Raw genomic sequence first — 17,146 nt, 5'->3', positions numbered from 1 at the left:
GACTAGGGGCAACAGACACAAGATAGAACGTGGGAAATTGCAAATAAGGATTTTTATCCTTACCTTTTATACCATAAGGACGGTGAAATGGAAAATGCTGCCTAGAGAGATTGTGGAACTTCCATTCTTGGAAAGTCTTCAAAACTGAACACAGACCTGAGCACGCAGATCTGATGAGACCTGCTCTGATCAGGAGTGGGGCTAGATGACCTCCACAAGTCCCTTCCAGTCTGAGCCATTCTATGATTCTGTTCACAGAACTGGTACAATTCATTCTTTACACATACAACATGAATTAAAGGATGGGTTTGTGATTCTATTATCATACCTGTGCAGACAGACTCCTTTTCACCTCTGAAATGTCCCTTCACAAATTTGAAGTTGCTTAGTCTCCGAGTAAGTCTGAAGCCTCTGATTATAAATGGTGAGGCAGAAATCCTGGTTGGGTTCCTTTTATTATTATTATTATTTGTTGCTGTTGTTTTTTAAAACCCAGGTTTCATAGATATCACTGCAACAGAAGAATAAAATGTAGCCCAAGTGAGAGTCTTACTATGTATTTTAGCGTCTTGATTAACACTTTTGTCTCTTTCTTATTCATTTAACTTAGAATTGTATGAAGACTCTAATATAACTTCGGAACTTTTAATAGGATGTGTTATTTTTTTCCATTTGAAATACAAAAGTGAAAATTATATATATATTTTTTCTGACACTTTGATGTTACTGTAATCTTTGGACAAAGGTTTCATTGACTTCAACATTGACTTTTCTTGCTTAATGACTTAGAGGACTGGCATACTTTAATATTAAAATGCCAAAGTTTTGGAAATGTGTCTGTAGTAAAAATATTTTCCTCCATCTCTTTATCTCCCATACCTCCCTCTTCTCCCTATATATATATGTATATATATAAGCAATTAACTGTTCTTGTATAAAGTAACTTCCATAAGAAGGTGTTTGCAGCACTGTGAGCCTTGATCTGTAACTCTTTCCATTATATTATCTGTATTTTATTTTAACATTATGATGAATTTAGTTCTAAATCATCATAGCTTTCTAATTAAAAAAAATTAAAAAGAAGATGGCATAATAATAACTTAAGTTTATTTCTTCTTCAGGGTTTCTCCAAAGATATTAAAGTACCAAAAGCAAAATATGTTGGCTACATCAAGGATTATGAAGGTGCCACATTAATGGGATGTGAATTAAATCCAAGGATCCCCTACACGGAATTTTCTGTTATTATTAAAAAGCAAAAGGAGGTAAAGGCTGAAATGAAGCACTGAACATAATCATTTGTTTAGATGTTTAGAAATACTGTTTAGAAACAGTGTAGCTAGTGTCAGGTTTTCTCTATTCTTCTCTTAAGTGCTTTAAACATTGGAGTGCATATTTTAAATTTGAGTAATACTTTTAATCATGTCTCAGTGCCATAATTTTGCAGTTTAAGAATTATGTTCTACCTTACTGGCTTGGGGTAAGAAATGTTGAAAAGTAATGATATTTTGAGTAGTATTTAGTAGCTAATTTTATTCATTATAGGTAACAGATTTTTTCTGAGACTTCCTGTATTTGTTCTGCAGTTTTCTGATATTGTTGACTTCTTTCTGTCCCCCCCACCCTCTGAATCACACTAATGTTCATGAGGGTAACTTTTGAACAAGGTGTTTGTACTATGTCCTGTATTTACTTGAAAGAAAGTCCCTTCCCCCCCCCCCCCAAAAAAAAGTTCCAGGTTGTCCCTTTGAAGCTAATGTGGGATGTCTTTTATTTATTCTATCATAATTTTTCATATAATAACACAATTTTCTAGCAAAATAATTATGACATTTCCAGTTGTGTTTAAATACCTTCCTGTTTAAATGCCTTCTTGGGTATTTAAAGAAATCGAAATTACAAGTTTAACTTTATTCTTTCGAAGGTTATTAAAATTCATTTTTTTTTCCTGTGAAAATGTTTATTTATATAACAATCATTGTCCAGTAGAACTATTCAGCCCATGCTAGCAGAAAGAAAGTATCTGAGGGCTATGCGTTTAGTTTGCTTCTCTCTGGTGACCAAGGATAGGACACAATGGAATGGCATGAAGCTGTATCTGCGGAAGTTCACACTGGATATTAGGACAAGATCCTTCATTGAGAGGGTGGTCAGGCATTGGAACAGCCTTTCTAGGGAAGTGATCGTGGCACTGAGCTTGCCAGAGTTCACAAAGTGTTTGGACAATGCTCTCAGAAATATGGTTTAATTTTAAGGTAGTCCTGTGCTGAGCCAGGAGTTGGACTTGATGATCCTGATAGGTCCCTTCCAATTCAGGATATTCTATGATTTTAGTTTACATTTTTTTTTTAACTTCACTTATTAGGTCGGCTTTAATAACTAAAGTCCATATAGCACAGATCATGATTTTTACCTCTCATTTCTGCTTGGTTGGGTTACTCTTCAGATCCCAGTCTTCTTCCAGACCTATCACCTTCCCTTCAGGGATGGGATGTTATTGGGGTGGGCACGTAGTGGACTAATAGTCTTTTAAAGTGGCTTGTCTGAGACATACCTAATGGCAGTGGAAACATGTAGCTTCCAAAAACTGAAGTTAGTTTTGAAGTTACAACACATTCTTCACTCTCTTATTTGGTGTGCATTCCATGTTGTCCCAATCAGTTGGAGACATTCTCCTTGGAGATGAAGTGCCTTGATCCTCTGGACATCCCATGTCTACTATTATCAGAAAGCAAGCTGTTATTATACAGTGGTCTATGACTGCTATTGTATCTTCTCTGAGAATAAATATACAATCCTCTGAATTGTATTTTAGGATTGCTTGTTTGATATTCAAAACACAGATTAGGCTTTATTATTCTTTCTGTTCCAAGGAAATTTAGAAATAGCCCTCACAGTCTGCAGTTTTATCATGTTCACCTTTCTAGTCAAATCAAAAGCAATGAAGATGATTTGTGGACATACATAAAGTTTTGAATGTTCCCAGTCTGGATTATGTATTGATTTGTTTAGTTGGTGGTATGGGCCAGTACTGGACATTGGACTTTATTAGTCATGTCTCTTTTAAAAATCAAACTTTTCATGGGTTCTAAACTTTTATTTAAAGAATTAGAGTATATGCCTATGGCTGCCATTGGTAAGTTTGCGCTGTCTGATTTGTAGCTAATTTACATTCATTCTGAAAAATATGAAAAATCCCTTTACACAAAGCTTTGTGACCTGCTGACTTTTAAGTAATCAATGTTACTGACTGAATAGTGCATTTTAATCAGGAAGAGCCAGGAGTTCTTAAATTACAAGATGAGTTTAAGCTGCATTTTACAACTAGTTTGAAGGTATTTTTATGTTATGCTAGAATGTGGCCATGGTGCTGCTGTATGCTGTAGGCCCTTAACATTTGTTACTTCTATTACTTCTATTGAAGGTCTGATTTTTTTCTTTTCATCTTCTTTGAGAGAATATACTACGTGTATGCGAGTAAAGGTGCTTAACAATACATCCGTCTTTACTATTTCCAAAGAAAGAATTCTCTCAGACTCTGTGGTGGTCTGGACAATTTTGCATTTGTTTACTCAGTTTTAAAGTAAGCCATATTGAAAATGACATATTCAGGATACACAAAACTTAGGTAGATGTCTAAGTGTATATCAAAAGCACCATCTCAATTTGCTTAAAATTGAGGTAATGAGATTGCAGAGCCGAACAGAGTTAACCTCTGGACTGGGGAAGCCTTTTCTGTCATTTACAAGTAGAATATTGGTTACAAAGAGTGACATCGATTTTGACTTTCTAAAGATAAAATCTTCAGTAAGAGTATCTGTGACTGATATCTAAGCAGCTCCTACGATTATATAGAGGCTTTGAAACCAACAGTTATTTCTAAAACTTCACAATATGAGCATATATGCTATTGAAATATGTGCATTCAATATGTGCCTTGAGACTTCTGACCAGGAGGTACAGAAGCAGTCCAAAAGTATCAGCCGTTGCAATTAAAGCCAGTTCCCCAAACCGCTTTCAGGAAATTTCCTTCCCTACATCTGCTGGAACCTGCAGCTTGTGATCAGTACAGCAAGCCATGACTCCTTTTCTTCCCGATCTGTGCCTACCTAGGCATCTGGGAGACTTGCTAACCTCACCTGCAGAATCGGTGTTTGGCCAGGTAGTTTGCCTCTGTTACCAGCTTGGATTTATAAGGGACCATAAGTTCGGGATGTGAATGTTTTCCATTACAGTTTTGCTTTAATCCTCTGGGTTGCTTCTGAACAAATCAACTCCTTTGTGTTTTCTCTGCTGCTTTTTTACAGATCATTAAAAAGCTCATAGAAAGGAAACAAGCTCAGATTCGAAAAGTTTATCCTGGCCTTTCTTGCTTCAAAGATGGAGTACGACAGATTCCTATAGAAAGCATTCCTGGAATTAGTATGTATCAACCTCTTTTAATGTAGAACAGAAGCAGAACAACCCAAGAAAGGTTAAAAATAGAAATACTAATATAGTCACATATTTCTTTTTGATTAATATGTAATTGTTTTTTAGTCTGTCAATTTGATACCTGTGAAGGTTGTTGCATTTTCATCACAATTGCTGCCTTCAGTACTCCTGTAGGCATCCCAGGGTGATGATTCTTTATGTACATGTGTTTAATTTTATTTACATCAGATCCCTCTTTGATTTGTATCACAATATAGTCAGAAATTTCCCTCTGTCACCACTGATGTGCTGCACTCCTGTACAAGAATGAATTCTGTGCTAAACATGGACGTAGAACAGGACAAAAACAGAAATAGAACATCTAAGTATCTTTTTTTTTTCCTCAGCTGTGTTTTTTCTGCAGTTTATTCTGTGTCCATAGGGAATCAAATGGAATAACTTTGCCATCTTTATTCTTTATAGAGGTTGTGGTAAAATACATGTTGAATTACTTTTAAAAATGGCTGTTTCATATAGGAATATTTTAGAAACTTTTCTGCAGTCTGGAGGGAGGGCCATGCAGGAAACTGAATGGGGCTGTAAGCTAGATTGTAGTGTTTTCTATTAGGAGTACCTTTTATGAAAACAAACCCATTTTACTTTGTCAATGCTGAAATGGCTTATATTTTTAGAGTTGCTATAACTCAGTTAATGTTTTGACCTACTGTAGTTCTCATATAATCTCTCATGCTGTTGGTATACAGGAGAGACTGGCTGGAAACCAAGTGGAAAAGAAAGAGGGTAAGTGCTGAACAGTGAAAAATGGTGAAGCGGACTTGAGATTCTTTTGAGAAAAGTTGTTAAACAAAGACATTTGAAATTTCCTTCCATCTGTTGGAAAATAGATATACAATCTGCCAGGGATGTGTTCTTAAATGTTTTGTTTATTTTATATATATTTTTTTCCCATGAAATGCTTGAGTTATGGAATTGCTTTTAGTTAAGATGTATATCACAGGAATGAAGATGAGGGATTCAAGTTAATCTTTTTGTATTAATATTTTCTTTCAAGTAAAGAGCCCAAGGATCCAGATCAACTTTACAGCACATTAAAAACTATCCTGCAACAGGTGAAGGTGAGTGTTCTGGTTTATCTTCTGTAAAGACTTTAAAATGATTTCTAATATAGAGTTTCCATATTAGATACCTTACTTTTTTCTTTACCAAAGAGCCATCAAAGCGCTTGGCCCTTCATGGAACCTGTGAAGAGAACAGAAGCTCCTGGATATTATGAAGTTATAAGGTTTCCCATGGGTAATTCCATTAACATTTTTTAAGTATAGAGTTTAAAAATCTTTATAACTGGAGACATAGCAGTCAAATTGTAGTCTGATTGTTTTATGTTAAAAGATATATTACTTGCAGCTGGGTAGCTTGCAGCACTGAAGTGCCAAGAGTACAATGCTGTCACTTGAAAATTTATGACTAGTTTGTGACCTTTGTGAAGCATTCTTGGTGTACACATGTGAAATCTCAGTATACCCTAGAAAGTCCCTAGCGAGCTCTTAAATGATGTAGTCAGCTCAAACTCTCTGGTAGTTAGCTGGTTTATGAGTTGTACGAATATGTGGGGTAACTGGTGATTGCATTAACTACTGGTATGTTAAAAAGTCTCTTGGCAAACTTTCAGGAACATCTGAGTGTTTGAATTGCTTTGAAAAATAGATTAAATCTTTCTAAATCACATAAAGAACGCCTTTTCAAAAGTACCAGGGTTTTCTATTTAACCCTTAACAAAGGTCTTGCTTCAATTTAAGTTCAGCAGAATATTTTATTCAACAGATTATATGAATCATTTCTTGTAACTTTTATCTTTGTGTTTTAGATACGCCAAAGTTGTCTGTATTCTTTTTTTTTTTTTTTTTTCCATACAGCTATTTTTTATGCAAGGTTACTTACTTGCAAAGGGAAGTACACAAATGCTGATAGTGTTTTTCTTTGCTTTTGGTGTCTGTCATGTAATTTCTATAACAATTCAGTGCTGTTCTAAACAGATACTTGTTTTGATTGTTATTGCAGCAGGTTTAAAACTGAATCCTGGTGTACCTGCATTGTTTATAAAATACCTCCATCTTTCTGATTGCTTTTAATGTTATTAGAGAAGGAAACACAAGTTCATTGCAGACTTCTATCAATCTATTTTGTGAAGGAGTGTTCATGTTGCTTTGTATAGACTCCTACCCTGCATATACCAATTTATGTACTTCATAAAATAGCAGTTGGCTTCCTGTATCCCTAACACAAACATATTTTCTAGCAATGAAGAAAAAGAATGTTGATTACCATCCCTTGGCAGAGTTTTCTTTCTCTGCTTTCCTGAGCAGAGACTAGATCTAGATGGCAATTTAATCTGAATGTATCTTTCAGTAACCACTGGAAAAAATACAAAGAAATTGCTGCCTGGATTGACAAATTCGAAGTAGGAATGCTATCTATCCTATTCTGGCTCAAATTTATTACATTGGATGTGGGGGAAGCAGCTCTCATTTTAGAATTAAGTTGAGGTCTTTGGGTTTAGTTTTCCTTTGTTTCTTTTCCAGCTAAGGAACCCAGCACAACCTGCATTTTGATTCATGATCAGCTTCTGCTTTCTTTCTGCTCTCACTGCCAGCATACAGATATTGTACAAAAATCACTCAGACATAATTTCAAATAGGAAAACAAACAAACAAACAAAAAAACACAACACACTGTATTTAAGTGTTCTTTTAGCTGCTTATTTTCAGTAAGTACTGTGGGGTTTGTTTTTTTTTTCCTTGACCATCTGCAATATGAAAGTTGTATTTGAGAGGAGGAGCCATACTTTTACTGTAGAGGAGAGTGGCGTAACTGATCAGCCAGGCAATGTCTGCTTTAGGGTGGGCTGAACAGCCTTTTTGGTTCAAGACTATGGGCATACAGTTTAGATGTAGGCACCTACATTTCAGACTTAATGGCAGCTGATTAAACCCTTGCTTTTGCAAAAAAACATGCATCACTAGTAAGTGGCAAGTTATATATCATTTTAAGAGGTATCTGAAAGCATTCAGCAAACTTTTTAATAAACTCTTTTGTCAGAGGTATTGCAGAGCATCCAGCAAGCTCTTTTGTCAGTATGACAGGGTTTTCTCTATTTTATCAAAGTGAAATCTCCTTTTAAAAAAAACAAAACCACACCTCATGGGAAATAATCAGGACGTCATAATAACTCAATAGATCACTTTTGTAACTTTACTAAGTTGTAAGGTTTAATTCCTTTGCACTAGAAGTCTTTAGTCTCTGCTTCCTAGCAGTATCTGTTGGCAGAAATTCTCTGTTTCAGCTGTTTCTGTACTGCTTGTAGTACAGACAGATGTCTGTTCTCTGCTGCGTTCGCACAGAAACAGTTAACACATGTTTTGCGATGTCTAAATTCTTTGCTTATATATTCCTCAGGCCTCTTCCAACAGAGTTCACAACAGCTTTGCCTCACAAAGCAGTTAGAGGAGAGTTAGGGACACCTGATACCCACAGGAAACTCAAGACAAATATGAGAACAGAAAAGAATGAGTCTTTAATCTTTTAAAGAAGGAAAAATAAGCTCTACACAAAATCATTACTTAGTTCCAGGGGCTCAACTGATGTTTTTGAAGCTAAAACAGTGACCAAACCATTAAAGCAATTAGAAATTCTAAACCGTAGCTTTGCCATTTTATGTCAAGTGACAAATCAATATAAAGGGATATTGCATACAAGAATATTTGAATCAAACATTGTTAATCTATTTTTTTCCTGTACAGATCTCAAAACAATGAGTGAGCGACTCAAGAATAGGTACTACGTGTCTAAGAAATTATTCATGGCAGACTTGCAGCGAGTCTTTACAAATTGCAGAGAGTACAACCCCCCTGAGAGCGAATACTACAAATGTGCCAATATACTGGAGAAATTCTTCTATACAAAAATTAAAGAAGCCGGATTAATTGACAAGTGACACTGTCTTTTTTTTTTTTTTTTTTTTTACAGCTAATCAGTGTGCCTACATCATGGGCAGAGGAAACCATTATATATCAGTTTTGGGACTATAATGTTTCAAAAAACTTCTGTTTAATAATTAGCACTTTTAAAAACCCTTTCAGTTTTGCAAACATGTATTATACTGAAGTTACAAAAATTATTTTATTAAAATGCTTTTTAATATATTTAATTTTTGAAAATTTTTTGTGTGCCCATTATCATATGTTCATATGTTTACCAGCCACAGCCTCAGAAAAATCCTTAAAGTATGGGAAATTGCACATGTTTGGGAATATGAAGAAAATTCCAGGGCAATGAATGTTATAGCTTACCTAATGCAGTACCTATTTGAAAAGTTTTATTATTTTTTTTTTCCAGTAAAAAAGAAAACAGTCAGAAAGAACAACAGTGGGGGGAGGGGGAGGGAACATCTGAAACACTCTTTTCATTATAGAGTCTTTTTATAATATATTATTTTTTAAAATAAAATACTCAGCTGGTTGAGAAGCTGTGAGATAAAAGCAGCCAGTTCTGAAAAAAGAACCTTTGATAGATGCAAGTTTTTCTATTTCTTTTTTTTCTTTTTTTGATAAATATATAACCTGCAAATTGTAATCTCATAACCACTATTTAAAAAAAAAATAAAAATATCTGGCTAGATACGTGATGTCATAATGACTTGGCTTATGCAGGACATAAGTACACAAAATAACTTCAGAGACTCCAATTTAATTATACTAGATTTAATTTTAATTGGTTTAAGAAGATTTAGATATGATGCACTTCATGATCCACTCCATTTACTACTCTTCACTGATAAATTCTTTAGGTTATTCAACAGAGATAAGACTATTGTACACAAAAGTCAATGTATGACAGCTTCTATCCTATATACTTGCTTCTGTGGTAAACTGGATTTTCTACCAAGCTTTATTGTAAATACTTATTAACTGTGATTATTTAGACCCAGGAGCATATTAACATTTTACAATTCATGTTAGCATATCTTCAAATTGGGCACGTTATATATATATATATAATATATATATTTTGCTGCTTACACTACATTTTAAGAGGTACACCTAACTTCCTAATGAGGATCATCAGTATAGGCCAAAAAGTTGTCACTTGACGTTTTCTAATTAGAGTTTGTAACTATAACCTATAGCTGTTTTTGTGAAAAACAAATTTAATTCTCATTCTTGGTGTTTTATATTTACAGATGATACACTGGTAAAACTCAATAGTTATAAGGCTGAAAAACAAAACATCTATGCTGCATCAAGGAATTTATTCCTGCAAAAGGCCTGTGCAATGTTAAGTCATAAATCAATACAGCTAGTAGATGTCGGAAACTACCTGGAAGTAGTAAATGTGGTATATAAGGTATTCAAAAATGTTAACACTAGAATTGCAACAGTGTTTCACATGAGATTAGTCTGACCTACATTTGGATCTATAACTAAGGTACAGTGAGTTTTTTTTTTTTTAATAGCCAGTACCAGATGCTATGATCCTTTTTTTGTAGATTGGGCCTACAGATGCACCTGTTAAGCTTGGTATCCTGTGAAATTTTGTTATTTTCAGAGTAGATTTTCTTATTGTCTTTCAATCAGATTGTCTCTTCTATATTGAAACGTTTTCTAATTTAAGAATTAATATTTTCATAGATACTGTGCAATAAAGTTACAGTAGGATATGTGGTTTTGCAAATGCTTTAACAGCTGATGAATTTTACATTTGTAAAATTAATATATTGTATTGGTACAGAATAGTTTTAAATTATATATGTACAAAACCCTACTTTATTTTGGTCTCTTTTTTTTCCCATTAGTTCTTCCATTATAAATATATACACTCAAACAATTTCACAGTGGAGCACCATGAAGCTGTAAGACTGCAATCAATGCATTTTCCACACACCCTTGAAATTAGTCCGTAAGTTCATTGGGAGCACTTAACTGGCTATGGTGTACCATGCTGAGCTGGCAAAGTAGGGAAAGCTGTGAAGATTCCAAACATTGCAAGCAGTCCCACCTTCACGTTAATTGAGCTACAGTGCTGTTATTCCAGCCTCCTTAACAACTCAAGCAATTTAGGGATTTATCTGTTCAAAAAGTCTCAATGCCCTTTGCTTAGTTTTTGTCCAGTAGGGCCTTTTATTACCAACATATGATACACACAGAAGCAGTCTGTTTTGAACTTGTACTTACCTACTGTGACCATTAGTTTACTCAGAGGGTAGAATTTTGCATATTGTAATTAAAACCTGCATCTGTCTACTACTTGACAAACAATTAGAAAATGAAAGATTTTTTTTTGCCAGTAAGATTGAGTCTTGTGCCACGTCACGAAGTGTACAGTGCAGAGGGCAGAAAGTAGCATTCAAAAAAGGCAGTCTTTTTCTTAGAGACTTCCAGGAATATTAGTTAACAGATGGGAGCTAGACTCAGAATCCTTCCTACAATTGTGATTCTTCAAACTTATCCAAAAATAAATACATTTGCTTTGGGCTGCTTAGCCTATCTTTTTTTTTTTTAATGCCTAGTAAACAGCTGTTGCAGACATCTGCTAAAAAAAAAACAACAACCTGATGTTATTGTCATTCTGCTTAAGTTTCGATAATGGCAGTTTCAGAATGATGATGGTAATATCAATAACTAGAATTTTAGGGTATCAGTAGGAGGTTAAATTTTAATTCCAACCTCTAAAGGCTGTTTATTACTTGATTTTTACTGGATGTTCTCAAGCTGCAAGTAGATGCAGCTTTTATTAGAACTGCTGAGCCAGTCATCTACAAAGTTACCAGTAAAACAGTAAATCATTACATTTTTATTATAGAAAAGAGCTCTTCTACCTATTGAAGTAGGACAGGTGAGACAGGCAGCGTTGCAAAACAAATGAGCAACCTCTATTTTCGTGCTTCCCCATTTATTTTGAATGCAGTTTTCCTCTTTCTATTGATGCATCCATTAACAGTCCTGTTTCTGAAGTGAAAGAAAGTGCCAGTTTAAGTGCTATGCAACCTTGAAATCTTGTTGGATGGTTTCTAATAGTGTTTTTCTAGCTCACTGCCAACTGTTGTACTAAGTGGTATCACATGTGGCAGGTATTCCTCTTGTAAAGGCACTTGCACATTAAGTCCAGAATTATGAAGTTCCTAACAGCAAAGAGGTCAAGAACTGTTTGCAGTTTACTTCCTCAGTCCCCACAACTGAGCAATCTTTACAAGATTCACAGATAACTTGCTTTGCTTTGTTCCTATCTAGTTAGCTTATGTTCATAGCAGTACCAGCCACCCCTCATTGATAATTTTGAGAGTCCTAGCTACATAATCAGATTACAACTGACAATCTTGCTTCCAATCATGCCTATACTGCGTAAGATGAGGAGTACCTTGGCTCACAGCACACCCACAGTTGACTCTACTACCAACTATGGAAACCCTGCAAAAAGAACAGCCAATTCTGATTTTCCAACAGAAACATTTATTATGAGCTTCAATATGAAACTACAACCATTACATAAATAAGATCTGTACAAACGCGGTTATTAAAAAAAATTTAGACCTTTAGTGCCTGACTGGCTGGCACAGGTGAGCCTCCGATGAAGCAGGATATAAGTCATAAAATTTCATTCACCATCTTTTCCATCACATTTCTGACAATCACAGATTCAGGATGTAGGAATGTTTCCTCCCCAAAGAGTTTAAATAGAATCAGCTTAGTTATTATAAAAGGTAATCTGTCTCTCCTACATCACCAAAAACAAAGTTATTGGATTAAAAGCAAAAAGCTTCGCTTTATGTTCTTACTATTAGACAACTAGACATAATTGCATGGTATAATAGTTTCTTGGATGAAAGTGTTCCTTTCTTCATAGTTTTGTGAGCATGACAAGAAATCTCAACAACCAACAAATTTCTCATTGTATTTTGATAGAGATCTCTTCCTAATAGAACTGTGTTTAGAATCTTTTTTCTGCTTGAAAATTGGAGAATTCAGAAAATACACATCTGTAAATGGATCTCCTCTTCTAAGTTTCCTGTAAAAAAAACAAAAAAACACATGAGTTCTGTTCCCTCCTTTATTAAAAACATTATCTTCTAACTAGTAAATTCAATGTCACACAAACTACTTCACTACTACTAATCACGACTCCTCTTTGAATCTTTTAATAAGAACTTACTTCCAATATTTAAGTAATCCTTTCAAATCCCTCATTTGATCATGAACTTTATATCAAACTGGAAAGTAAGACACCTACCCTGAAATACTTGGTTCTTTATAGCTCACAATAAGAGTACAGCTACGCTTGCGTTTTGGAGATGGTCTTTCGCCTTCAGGGACAATAGGTGCATTCCCAGTGCTAGGGAGCGATGAAGCAATATTGGTAACATCACAGAGATGACCACGAGATGGTTCAGAAGATTGCTCTGAAAAAAAAAAGTGAGGCATACTGTATCAACAGTTGCTTAAGACACCTCAGACAAATATCCTAAAAGGGAATGTCAATGAACATACTAGATACAAAGAAACTCTCAGCTGTAACTATCATCTCCATCTTTTCATTTCTCTCAAATTATACTTTTGATCTCCCTCCTCCCCCCCAGCTTCAATCCATCTTGAAACACATCTGAAATACAATGTTAACTAATTGTTGAGCAATTTCTTAAACAAAACATATCTTTAATTCCTGCTTCTGTTGTGAGGAAAAAAGAGATGGTCAGAATGAACTAAATGACTTTAATAAGGAGAAACAGCATAACATTGCAAAAAGAAAGATGAAGAAAGCCGCCCCCCCCCCCCAACGGTTTATATAAACGAAACAATTACAGAACACTTTCCATACTTACTAACAGACTTGTCACTTGATTTATTGCTTTCAGTCTCTTTTTCATTGAAGAGTTTCTGCTCATGCTGTACCAAACATCTTTTAGACCTTGGCCTTACGTGGACCGGTGACATATCTGTCTTGTCCACTGAACTTTTCCTTTTTTTGGATTTACTCTTATAAGGTACATAGAGGCTATCATCTGAATCTTCTTCACTATCACTTGACTCTATGGTATTAGTTACAGATGAATTTCCTTTGTCATCTACAACAGTATCTGTGTCATTGACCTTATTTTGTCGAAAAGGTGTAACGTGGACACTCTCTTCAAAATTGAAGTCATAAGCATCACTGGAGCCACCCAAGAAATCCAGTTTTTCTTTGGAATTCTCTTTACCCTGTCTTTTCTTTTGTCTTGGTCTGGAAGTATTTTTAGTCCCTTCCACTTTTACCTTCTGATGCTTCTCTCTTATTAGTTGAGAGCCTTCTCTGCTTTTATATTTTTGTTGCTTAAGATCAGCACTGTTGTCTGAATTGACTTTTGCAGCTTCAGAATCCAACTGCCTCCACACCAGCTCTGAACCTATCTTGTTTACATGAGAAATATCTGAATTTATGTTTTTTACAGTACACGTATATAGACTTTCAAGTCCAATTTCATCCTGTTTAGAAGGCATTCTTGTTGAATCAGGTGCTTCCAAACAGTCCAAGATACCCATGCAAAGTTCATCTTGATTTCTCATCTTTGAACAGCGACGCCTGGTGGACACATTTTTTGGTAATACAGTACTAAATCCATCTCCATTTGAAGAATCACTTTCCAGCTCTGACACTATGTTGTCCACATGAAAATCAGATGTTTGCCCTTGTAATTGAAAAGGAAAACATATTAATGCCAAGTAACAACAATTTGGAGAACTTTTTTTCAAGTTCTAAATGTGTCAAAAATTAAGACCATCTTAGAATTTTCTCCAGAGATTTGATAAGTGATGTTTACTACAGCCTCCAAACAGAAAGCAGTTATACTACACTACATCAGGATTTTCCTTTAAACTGTTTTGTTTGGAGAGGTTATCGCCAGGTCATTTATTTTAAGTGTTTTACTTTGTTAACAGTTGTTGATTTCTTAAATAATGCATGACTCAAGATTAATTTACTCTGATTAACAGTTTGGAAGATAAATGAAGCTAGATTGCAGGTATAGAAGAAAAACCATTTTCACATTGCTCCCCCATTGTTATGCATCTTCATTCAAAAAGTTTGCCAGTTGCCAATATTAATACCTAAGCTTTACAACAAATGAAAAGGATTTCACAATTACTTCAAAAGCAGTAATTTTGTTTTAAACTTACACTCACACATTTTTTCCCTGCTTCTGAATAAAGTAATGTCAGACGCTTTGATCTAATTACCTTTGTCTAGAATTACTTTGATTGAAGAAATGGCATTGCCAGGTAACTGACAAGTATCTGTCACAGAATGAGACAGCTCGTTTGTTTCACTATCAGCCATCAGTCTACTTGGAAGCACTTGATCACCTCCATCAGCACACTGTGGAAGCTCTCTAAAGAAAATACCAGAGGTAGTATTTACTGAATAGCAATATATTTTATAACAATGTGAACTACTTCTATTACACTGTATTTCTTCCCTTTTTCCAGTCAGAAGAATAAGTTTACTGTAACAAGATTTTCAGATATAAATACATATCTGCAAAAGATACTTACACAGAACTTATTTTTCTTATGGCACTGGAATTATTTTCAAGCACTGAAGAAAGCACTCCCTGATTCTGTCAAGAAAATAAGTCTTACTGTAACTAAACAGCTGAAACAAGCTTGTACCATACCCACATTTTAGACAATAGCCCAGTTACACACAGAAGGGCCAGAGAGACCCTTTGCTGCTTTTATTTGTTTACTGGCTGGCTAACACAAAATGCAGTGGAATCTCACATGCTCAGCTCCATCAAAACAGTAATCACTACCCCAATCATACAAATAGAGGGCAGGATAAGGAACTGCAGGGAAGATACATGGAATAAGACACAAAGCCATAGGAAATCAGGGTAACCCTCCCACCTCATAGCCGAGCCTCAGTCCTGCTACACAGCCCCCAGAGGTACTAGTCAGACCTCCATACTAAGGCTGAAATCTCAAAAACTGCATCTATGCTGCTTCAAAGGAATAAGGGGAAAAAAATGAAAGAAATCCCCACAGAGAGCAAGAGGTACTTACTACACCTATGGAACACAAGTCCTTTGCTGGGCCAAGGAGATCAACTGACTCCAGTAAGTTCTTAGAAACTTTTGAGATTATCTCACTCAAGGCTGACAGTTTAGTCTAACGAACAAAAAAAACCCAACACTGTTACTGTTACATCCAGGTATTAACTACCAATGTAATATCCTCTCATCAATATTATGAGTAACTAAATCCTGAAGATACCTGTATCAGAAGACACTTCTACCAGGTACCTTCAGCTTTGATTGAAAAAAAGTTAACTTTTATGAAACGTTTGAGTTCATAAAGATATCAGTGGAATATCTGGTGCAAATTCTAATGGTCAGCTTCACAGAATTATAAGTTATTATTAAAAATACCTCAACAAGTCCTTGTGCTTGCTTGAAGCAAAGATTTCTTTGCAAGACAAACATCTGAAACTTCAGATCTTGATACTCTTTCATTAAATGAAGAATGGTAGTTTGGGCATCCCTCAGTTTGAGCTTTTCCTCTTGCAAAGCCTGAGCCAGAGCTTTGTTGTTTGCTTGGATGCTCTTCATTTGCACAGAGCTGTTGGCTACAAAGGAACAGTGTGTATTTCAACTTGGTTAAAAAATAAATAAATTAGAAAAATTATGAATTAGGATATTCGAGCGCCTTACTTGGTCTTTTGCACTTCATTGTTGTGCTCTGGCTAGTTTTACCCAACCTTATCAATTTCTGATTTCTCTTCTCTTTCATTCGTTCTTTTATGTCACTCAGGCTGTCTTTGAAGGGCTTTTTCAAGCGTTCAGCCATCTTCTACCTTCAAAAACATAAAGGGCATAGAGCTCGCTCATTAGGCTAGTGCTCCACAGCGCTCCCCAATGCCAACAGAAAAGGCACAGAGAAGCACAATTAAAACTTGAGGTGTTTTTAATCAGCACGCACACATAAGAGCCGCATGAGAGTCCCACAGTTGCGGAAGGCACCCAGAAGTGACCCTTTGCCACCCAATTTGGGCTGCGTGCCCACCGCCACGATGCCCGCTCGGAGGCCGGCTGCGGGGAGGCACAGCGGACAGCAGCGGAGCCCCAGCGGCTCGGAACCGGCCCCCGGCCCCTTTACACCCCCCGCACCAGCCCTCCCCCTCCCCAGGGGGACGGGACTAGGGCCGAGCAGCCGCCTAGTCCCCCAAAGAGGCGCTGGGCAGGGACCCCACGCGCTCCCCCCATTCCCCCGGCGGAGGCCGGGCCCCGCCCGCCCCGCGCCCCGCTTGCCTGAGCCCGGCGCCAGCCGCCGCCGCCCGCCCGCTAGGTAATGGGGGCAGCCCTGCGCGCGGCCCGGCCGTTGGTGCCGCGTCCCGGCGTTCAAACTGCAGCGCCGCGCTCTCCCATTGGCCGACGAGGCCGCCGAAGCTCCGCCCCCTTCCTCCCGCGGCTCGCGCAGCCGCTGCGGCCGTTGGCGCTGTGGCGGCTCGCGCCCGCTGTGGCCGCTGGGGGGGGCTCGGCGCTGAGGCGGCCGGCGGCGGCGCGGCCCTGCGGGGTTGGGATTGAACGGGGAGAAACGGGGGCGGAACGGGAGGTGTTTATTAAACAGCAAAGCTAGGGGGGAAAGCTAGCGTTAGAGCTGTGCGTTTTACCTAAAGAAATTGTCTCTTGAAA

At 36.8% G+C, this 17,146-nt stretch overlaps 2 protein-coding genes across 4 annotated transcripts in view; one reads left to right on the top strand and one right to left on the bottom strand.

Moving 5' to 3' along the window:
* The window catches only part of KAT2B (lysine acetyltransferase 2B), a 44,621-nt gene extending 34,370 nt beyond the window's left edge, over positions 1-10,251 (top strand). Inside the window, exons 13-18 of one of the 2 annotated variants that reach the window (XM_083825090.1) lie at positions 1,122-1,265; positions 4,308-4,422; positions 5,178-5,214; positions 5,486-5,549; positions 5,643-5,727; positions 8,232-10,251. In XM_083825090.1, coding sequence (XP_083681216.1) covers positions 1,122-1,265; positions 4,308-4,422; positions 5,178-5,214; positions 5,486-5,549; positions 5,643-5,727; positions 8,232-8,425 — 639 coding nt within the window. In that variant the 3' untranslated portion in view covers positions 8,426-10,251. The remainder of the gene's footprint in view (positions 1-1,121; positions 1,266-4,307; positions 4,423-5,177; positions 5,215-5,485; positions 5,550-5,642; positions 5,728-8,231) is intronic. The other variant, XM_083825091.1, reaches the window with a different exon arrangement.
* Positions 10,252-11,913: 1,662 nt separating this feature from the next.
* SGO1 (shugoshin 1) lies at positions 11,914-16,919 on the bottom strand. 2 transcript variants are annotated; one of them, XM_083825098.1, is made up of 9 exons: positions 16,763-16,919; positions 16,166-16,308; positions 15,884-16,080; positions 15,519-15,623; positions 15,009-15,073; positions 14,694-14,845; positions 13,304-14,146; positions 12,715-12,883; positions 11,914-12,492 (listed from the first exon to the last, which is right to left on the bottom strand). In XM_083825098.1, exons 2-9 carry the CDS (start codon positions 16,299-16,301, stop codon positions 12,354-12,356), a joined length of 1,806 nt encoding a protein of 601 aa, XP_083681224.1. In that variant the 5' UTR covers positions 16,302-16,308; positions 16,763-16,919; the 3' UTR covers positions 11,914-12,353. The 2 variants fall into 2 exon arrangements, with proteins under 2 accessions (XP_083681224.1, XP_083681225.1); XM_083825099.1 differs by lacking the exon at positions 15,519-15,623.
* Between the last annotated feature and the right edge of the window lie 227 nt (positions 16,920-17,146).

The sequence above is a fragment of the Anser anser genome, assembly GCF_964211835.1.
Source record: "Anser anser genome assembly, chromosome: 2".
NCBI lineage: Eukaryota > Metazoa > Chordata > Aves > Anseriformes > Anatidae > Anser > Anser anser.
The sequence above is the reverse complement of the archived record's forward strand: the minus strand, read 5'-3'. Positions and strand labels throughout refer to the sequence as shown.